This window comes from Oncorhynchus kisutch, unplaced genomic scaffold (genome assembly GCF_002021735.2).
Source record: "Oncorhynchus kisutch isolate 150728-3 unplaced genomic scaffold, Okis_V2 Okis07a-Okis12b_hom, whole genome shotgun sequence".
Lineage (NCBI taxonomy): Eukaryota > Metazoa > Chordata > Actinopteri > Salmoniformes > Salmonidae > Oncorhynchus > Oncorhynchus kisutch.
Window position 1 is genome coordinate 2,455,235 of NW_022261984.1, and position 9,017 is coordinate 2,464,251.

At 44.9% G+C, this 9,017-nt stretch overlaps 1 protein-coding gene across 1 annotated transcript in view; it reads right to left on the reverse strand.

Moving 5' to 3' along the window:
* The window catches only part of sgcz (sarcoglycan zeta), a 315,374-nt gene extending 307,444 nt beyond the window's left edge, over positions 1–7,930 (reverse strand). The window contains exon 1 of the mRNA XM_031814950.1: positions 6,649–7,930. Coding sequence (XP_031670810.1) covers positions 6,649–6,687 — 39 coding nt within the window. The 5' untranslated portion in view covers positions 6,688–7,930. The remainder of the gene's footprint in view (positions 1–6,648) is intronic.
* Between the last annotated feature and the right edge of the window lie 1,087 nt (positions 7,931–9,017).

Sequence of the window (9,017 nt, forward strand, 5' to 3'; positions counted from 1 at the left end):
TATGATGTATTGTGTTATTTATGATGTAGGCTGTTTTGTTGTGATGTAATCGTTTTGGACCCAAGGAAGAGTGTGGGGATCCTAACAAATGCCAATACAAATCCTCATACTACAGAAAGATGAGACAAGCTCCTGCCCTATGGACCGTTCTGGCTCAGACAAGGTTTACTTTGTCTTGGTCAAGTCTCCTCCCCAACCATGATCCTGACCCTGACTAAGTGGCTGCATTGTCAGTCTCTCCATCATCCCTTAGTTGCTCTGAGGCGTGTCACATCCCCTCTCTGTCCTCGCATCGTCTCACTCCAAAAACCTAGAGAAGAGTGTGAGGCAGGAGAGGCCCTCTTCTCCTTTGCTCTTTCAATCACCCCGACTCGTCCGTCATTCTCGAGCCGCCGCACTCCTTACATTATGCCAGCGCGGCCGCCTCGCCCCCTCGCCGCCAATCCTGCTCCATTTGACTCATGATGAGGTGTCAGTTGCGCCCTTGAGCGGGAGCGCAGTTGCCAGTCCCCCTATGCTCCTCAGCCGCGGTCGGACCTGAGATCTGACTGTTATTAACTTGTCAGAGTGGCGGAACCGCGGGGAGGAGGGAGGGAGCAGAGTTCAACATGTGCTCCCTTATGCATGGCTTGGCTTCAGTGTTTGTAGTGTGTGAACCAAAGTGTTTACTCACCAAGGCCCCCGGGGCCCCCTGCAGCTTGACTGACTGCTGCTTGGATCAACCATCACTCTCTATTAGCTGGTAAGTATGGCCGTCTCAAGAGGATGCATGTCGCTCGCTCAACTCCCTAGGTCATAGCCGGAAGATCGCCAGGTCCATGTAAGGCTTTGTCAACCTGACTATACAGCTGAAGTGGGAAGTTTACATACACTTAGGTTGGAGTCATTGAAACTCGTTTTTCAACCACTCCACAAATTTCTTGTTAACAAACTATAGTTTTGGCAAGTTGGTTAGGACCTACTTTGTGCATGACACAAGTCATTTGTCCAACAATTGTTTACAGACAGATTATTTCACTTATAATTCACTGTATCGCAATTCCAGTGGATCAGAAGTTTACATACACTAAGTTGACTGTGACTTTAAACAGCTTGGGATATTCCAGAAAATTATGTCATGGTTTTAGAAGCTTCTGATAGGCTAATTGGCATAATTTGAGTCAATTGGAGGTGTACCTGTGGATGTATTTGGAGGCCTACCTTCAAACTCAGTGCTTCTTTGCTTGACATCATGGGAAAATCGAAAGAAATCAGCTAAGACCTCAGAAAAGAATTGTAGACCTCCACAAGTCTGGTTCATCCTTGGGAGCAATTTCCAAATGCCTAAAGGTACCACGTTCATCTGTACAAATAATAGTACGCAAGTATAAACACCATGGGACCAGGCAGGACATCATACCGTTCAGGAAGGAACACGCATTCTGTCTCCTAGAGAGGAACGTACTTTCGTGCGAAAAGTGCAAATCAATCCCAGAACTATAGCAAAGGACCTTGTGAAGACGCTGGAGGAAACAGGTACAAATGTCTCTATATCCACAGTAAAACGAGTCCTATATCGTCATAACCTGAAAGGCCGCTCAGCAAGGAAGAAGCCACTGCTCCAAAACCGCCATAAAAAAAGCCAGACTAAGGTTTGCAACTGCACATGGGGACAAAGACCGTAATTTTGGGAGAAATTTCTTCTGATTTGATTAAACAAAAATAGAACTGTTTGGCCATAATGACCATTGTTATGTTTGGAGGAAAAAGGGGGACGCTTGCAAGCCGAAGAACACCATCCCAACCGTGGAGCACGGGGGTGGCAGCATCATGTTGTGGGGTGCTTTGCTGCAGGAGGGCCTGGTGCACTTCACAAAATAGATGGCTTCATGAGGATGGCAAATTACGTGGATCTATTGAAGCAAAATCTCAAGACATCAGTTAAGAAGTTAAAGCTTGGTCACAAATGGGTCTTCCAAATGGACAATGACCCCAAGCATACTTCCAAAGTTGTGGCAAAATGGCTTAAGGACAACAAAGATAAGGTATTGGAGTGGCCATCACAAAGCCCTGACCTCAGTCCTATAGAAAATTTGTAGGCAGAACTGAAAAAGTGTGTGCGAGCAAGGAGGCCTAGTTACACCAGCTCTGTCAGGGGGAATGGGCCAAAATTCACCCATTTTATTGTGGGAAACTTGTGGAAGGCTACCGAAACGTTGGCCAAATTCAACAATTTAAAGAAGATGCTACTATACTAATACTAATTAAGTGTATGTAAACTTCTGACTCACTGGGAATGTGATGAAAGAAATAAGAGCTGAAATAAATCATTCTCTCCAGTATTATTCTGACATTTCACATTCTTAAAATAGAGTGGTGATCCTAATCCTAATTTTTACTTGGATTAAATGTCAGGAATTGTGTAAAACTGAGTTTAAATGTACTTGACTAACGTGTGTGTAAACTTCCGACTTCAACTGTACATCAACTTGACAGATAGCATCATGGCACTAGACAACCAATGTCAGTCCACATAGAGGGTGAAACACAGGCAAACACGTGGCTGAAGGAGAGATTTGTTCGCGGAATTTGTCCGATTGGGAAACGATAAATGCTCGTTGCTTTAGACTGCCTCGGTCTTCCTACTGTTCCTGGGCCCAGTTACTAACTCTACAGTAAGCAAGCAGTCTCATCGTTTCCATGGCCACCCCTACTAGAACAATGGAAGCAATTATAAAAACGCTTCTTGGAAGATTGCAGTAATAATGTGAGCAGTAATAGCATAACAGGGTGATTAATGGTGTAAATTAAACAACTATTAAAGCCTCTCTCCATTTCATCTGTAATAAGAGAGGAGGAGGCAGCCAGCAAGCAGGTTTGGAGTGGAGAATTAAAGAAAAGGGAAACGTAGCAGTAGAACGCATCAGGGCCTGTACTAGTGTAATGCCACATTTTATACCTCAATAACTTTTGCATCACTTAGTTCATTATGTCGAAATTGTATCCGGTAATCCGGAACAAAGCCCCGTGTGCGGCGTTAACCTTTTCCCGCCGTCGCCAGGTGTTTAACTCCTCGACACCTGTGCACACACACAACACGGGCAAATTGCCCGCCGTTCCCAAGCACACGCTGAAGGCTATCGGCGGGAAATGTTCTACACAACCGTTTCCTCCTCTGCAAATATATATTAATCATTTGATACTCGGCGCTGCTGTACGTGTAGCTGAAGCCAATGTTGTAATCGGAGTGCCCTTTTCGGGGCTGCAGCAGTTAATTAAGTATAGAACCGATGGAGGAGACAGACACACCCCTAGAGTCAGTCGGCAAGACTTAGTCAGATGGAACTCGAGTCAAGACCCAGGCAATGTAAAGACAAACACAGAGTAGTACACAGGCAAATATTACTCAAGCTATTGTATAGCTGTAGGAAAAACATTTGATTTAAGCCCGCTGTATGCGCAGAGGGATACCGTTTGGATTGGCCGCATCACCAATTCCTAGACGTCATTTTAACCCCTCTTTCACAACAGCTGCCAATCATGATGAGAATTGACCAGTGACGTTCTATCAACTATAATGTGACCACACAAAGGTCAAGTTCAGATAACCAATCCTAAAATCAGGCAATATATGATGCTGCTGTGACTAAAAGTCAATATCGCTCAAATATCCCATTGGTTTCAATCTGATCTGATTAATTAGCAAGCGTTTCCATTTCCTTTGGAGCAGGACACTCTCTGTTTGAAGTGTTCTGCTTCCCGGGGTATCCATCTCTGAAAGCTTTCCAGTAAATTGAATTGCACTTTCTTTGCAGTTTAGATGAAGGAGGAGAGACGGGGAACAATCTGATCAACTCTGAGCTTAACTGACATATTTGCCTGGGGATAAGAAGCTAAGCAGAATTGGTACTGTAATTAGACTATATCGCCGTGACTCCCCTCCCCGCTAAAATGCCGCCACCACTCGCTTGGTGTTCATTTAGTTTATAGTCTCCTCTACACTTCAAGCCACGCCTTCTTTCAGAGTCCTCTTTGCCCCTCCCTCGGTTCAATTACCACGTATACCACTTCCGTCCAAACAATAGCCCATGACACGTTAATTACACACGCTGATGCTAATGTTCCTATGTTCTGATGTTCTGACTGCGCCGGGCCTAGTGTGTGCTTTACCCTAATGAATCTAACTGATAATAGAATACAGCTTACAATCAATATCAGGCCCCCTGGGGCCTTACTTACAAAGCATCTCAGAGTAAGGTGCTGTTCCAGGATCAGATTTTTCTTTTAGATTATACTAAATAGACAAGGGTGAACCTGATCCTAGATCAGTGAACCTACTTCGAGACACGTTGTGAATACTGGGTACAAGATTGAGCGTTTTCAAATGGTCGAGTGGTTGGCCCCTCCATATAGACAAGCTCAAGGCCAATGGGTCGTGGCTAGAAAAACAGGTGGGTCACACAAAAAAAAAACGACAATAGGCAGGTCATTAGCACTAAAGTTTAGGGACCACTACTCCAGAAAACAACCCACGGTTAGGGTGCGTCTCGATACCTTATATAGTGGCATAAAGGGAACAGGGTGCCATTTGGAATGCAGGCAGCCTTATCCTTCCAGGGAAGAAGAGAGGGATGGACAGATGAAGAGAGGGAGAGTTAACTAGCTAGTCAAACCAAGGCTCAGTTTGCCAACATAAGTGGGGTTCCTCTACTGAGTGTTATGATTGTGCAGATTTTTAGCTATAATAACCTTGCCACCTGTGGCAGTCTGTGGCAGGGTTTCCTAAACCCCGGTCCTCGTGGGTTTTGCCCTAACACCACACAGCTGATTCAAATGATCAAAGCTTGATGATTAATTGAACCAGCTGTGTAGTGCTAGGGCAAAAACCTAAATGTGCAACACTTGGGGTTACGAAGACCGAGTTTGGGAAGCTATGGGCACAGACGATGGTGGCGAAATAGTACTGCCACACAAACCCTGGCCAGCATGTCATCATGAGCCAGATCCTCTTTTTTTGCTTCTTGGATGACTTCCAAATGTTTGATTGCTTATTATCCCATGGGACTCTAGTTTAAAGTGCACATTAGTGATTGGCCATTAAGGCCTTGCTTTTGAACTATTTGCCAAATCTTTAACTTAAAAAAAAAGAAGCTAACTATGGATATGATGACCTTTCCTCGCCAATGGTGCTTCTACACCTGCATTGCTTGCTGTTTGGGGTTTTAGGCTGGGTTTCTGTACAGCACTTTGAGATATCAGCTGATGTAAAAATAGCTTTATAAATACATTTGTTTATTTAAATACATTTTATAAAATGGGAACATTTGGCACGTGTGGTGCGCCAATATGCACAACATTATCCTGTAAATTCAACCATTACTAATTCGAGGCTTAAAAGCTCAAACAAACCAATCCATGTCAACTTCCAATTAACATTCATGAACGGGAAAATTCGTCAGAATGATTGCAACCATTAGCCTAACATATGGGACTGGTCAGGGACAATTACGCACACCTGTACTAACTAACGTGGAATATTTGAGCATCATCAAAACTTCAACAACCAGCCAAAATGTATTAATTCCCATCGATTGTCTGATCTATGCAATCATCGCTTCGATCATTGAAAACAATCGCTCCAGCTCCCTGATTTAAATGGGGCGTCAAAATAGTCCCGGGTCTTTTTTCAACCGCGGATCGATACCCTACCAAATGGCCCCAGAACGGCGGATTGGAATTCTGTGAGCACGCAGGGGCTAGGTTAAATGTCAGTGTGATCACAATGCGTGCTGGGTCGCTAAAATTGCGTTTACACAGGCATCCCAATTCTGATATTTTGCCCAATTACTGGCAATAGAGAGTATCTGCCTTAGAGATTTGTACTTGAGACGTATGTTTACAAATCGGGGCGCAAACTGGGCATCATTCGGTCCATATGTTCTCATACGCACCACTTCAACTCTAACAGCACACTTGTCCTTCATAACATGGACATGTTGATAGCACGCAATCTGATTGGATTTGTTTTCATTCCCCAGGTGTTACAACACCTAGCGCCTATAAATTAAGACGATGAGCAAGAGGGAACTCTCCCCAGATGATATCCTATTATTGAACACTGAACATGAGGGGACGCAGGTGGTGAGAGGGGTCTACAGAGCGAGACAGACACAGAGAGACAGAGAAAGAGAGAGAGAGATACACACACAGAGAGACATATAGAGAGAGACACACACACAGAGAGACAGATAGACACAGAGAGAGAGAGACATAGACACAGAGAGAGACACATAGACACAGAGAGAGACAGACACAGATAGAGACAGAGGCATAGAGAGAGTGAGACAGACAGAGAGACAGAGAGAGAGCTCATTACACATATTCCCCGTAAAACAGAGCAGCTCCCAACACGTTCGAGACGTTTCAACCTCAATGCATTCTAAATCCCCAATGTGGACAATGCAATGTATCACACAGCTGAGAGAGAACACCATGGCTGCAACAATTCAGATATTGAGATGCACCCCACGCACAAATTTTGACACTCCACCACACAACCGCACTGGCTTGTGTAACAAGCGTCGGGCACCGCGGAACCCCCCCCCCCCCCCCCCACACACACACACACACACACACACACTCATTGCCGTGTGCACGTAGTCTACCTACCTTCAGAGCCTCGATATCCAGTGATGTTGATCGGTCCATATAGAAAGAGAAAGTCTTGCGCACAAAGTTAGAAATATCTAGACTCGTAGTTCCCGACCTAAACTCAGCCCCGTCCTCCAACCCGCGGACGATTTTCTCAATTTCATTCCCGTTGATCACGACTCCTCCAGTTTGGAATTGAAGCGATGGCGATAACAGCTATTCACTTGACGACAGTTATTGACCAGCAGAAACGAAATATAACCCCCACGAGGCGGCAAACAAACAGTTTTGATTTATCCGATTTTGACAGGGAACGCGAATTCCGTTATGGTAGATTCATGTCTCCGGCGTGGAGCAAGCGGCAGGCTGAATCGCTGCAACCCCAGCAACTGAGTTCCAATGCTTGGACGTCCTCATGCGGCAAATACACATCAATTCTGTTCGGTTTGAAGAAAGGGGAAGCCAAGGGGAGAGCTGTAGGGAGGCAGCTATAATTCCGACGACTGGTGTATTGGGGTGATATGGGGAGTGGGGGGGGGGGTCTCTAATCAACTAGATGAATCGAAAATAACCGAGGACGAAAACGCGCTCTTCCGATTTTATCCGAGCCAGAGTCTCTGTAGTGATGCTGATGCTCGCCTTGGAAGTGCACCGCATCTGAATTCAGACGCTGTATCTTAGAAAGTCTACGAGAGAGGGTGGAGGGAGGGGGCGAGAAAGAGCGATAGAGATACGTATCTGTTCTCCCAAGGAAGGAAAATGTTGAGTGCAGGTCGAGTTTCTCTGGTCGAGCAGTTTCTTTCCCGTCGCCGTGCGTTACGGTTCATCGCCACCAGATGACTGTATCTTTCCCACGGCTCTGACTTAAGACATTAGTGAAGTTTTCATCTCTCCAAGACAGCAAACTGTCTCTGCCCCTGCAGCCCTGTTTGTCAGCCTTCCCCTGGGGTCCTAAAGCTACCAATGAGTGTGGAGAAGCCCATCAGCAGGCTTCCTGAGCGCATGCCATCACTGCTGAACCGCAGTGCTGTTTAAGTTTTAATTAGCAAAACGGATGACATTCCATACATCCCACTGGGCACTCTGGTTGAATCAACGTTGTTTCCAAGTCGTTTTCAATGTTATTACGTTGAATCAACGTGGAATAGACGTTGATGTGACGTCTGTGCCCAGTGGGAACAGACATGAGCGGAGCACGTTGCCTAGCGTAGCTTTGTTATCACAATCCATTTAGTGTTCATTCCGGACAAGTCATTAGCAGACCGAGACAAGCCTTATGAAGAGAGGGAGATTTATCAAGGGTGTCCACATCCCCAGAATAGAATAGAAGCGAGTCACAGCACAGTCACTGGATATGGTATCATCTTAATGAATACAAGGCTTTCTTCCATCGGGGCCTTTTTTTTCTGATTCTGTGCCACTCTGTAATTAATCATTTTACGGGACCGGCTTTTATTAGAGAACATGACCTCGAATGAGCGCCCTGTGGCAGCTCGAGCTGAAGTGACGTCAGCTCCCTCTAGTCTGGAACGCAAGTTTTTACAGCCCGCTAGTAAAGGGACATGATGTGGCAGGTTTAGCATCCTTGCTGTGTGTGCGTGCGTGCGTGCATGTGTGTGGTGTGTCTGTGCGTGTGTGAGAGAGAGAAAGAGCTCATCATTCGTGCGCGCGCTTTTCTACGTGCGTTGGTTTGTGTGTGCGCGCGCGTGTGTGTGTTAGTAATGAAGTAGCTAGGTGATGTGTCCTAGATAAATGGGGCTCATGCATCAACCCGCTGTACCACAAATCTTGGCATGATTTTCTCAGATGCTCACAGTAATGAGATGCACAGTAATGTTACATAAATCATTCGACAGTGTGTGTGTGTGTGCGTGCGTGTGTGCGTGAGAGAGATCGAGAGAGAGAGAGAGAGAGCGAGCGAGGGAGGGAAAGAGAGAGAGAGAGAACGCACTGCCCAATTATTAGGCTACATTTATGTTGAAGTTATTGAAATCTAAATACTATTTATATTACAGAACAAGCGGCAAAGCTCCATATGACACAAATGTTTGCTTTGTAGTCAGAGAAGCACATACAGATTAAACACAATGGAGTCTTTAAGAAGTAGAATAAATATGTAACAAAACTGTATACATATGCCATAGAAAAAGTATTTAAATAAACATTTTCTCAATTATGCATTTAGATACAAATGTCAAATATACAGTATGTTAACAATCCTTCCTTCAACGGACTATTCTATGGATTACATTTCGTGAAAATCCTAAATATCCATATGATGGTATTTATTTGTCTGGGTTTCGTGTGGAAACCCTCAATAAAGACACTGTAGTAGGATAGATCTTTATTCCAAATGCCATCACGGATAGACAATGCATTAAACAAAC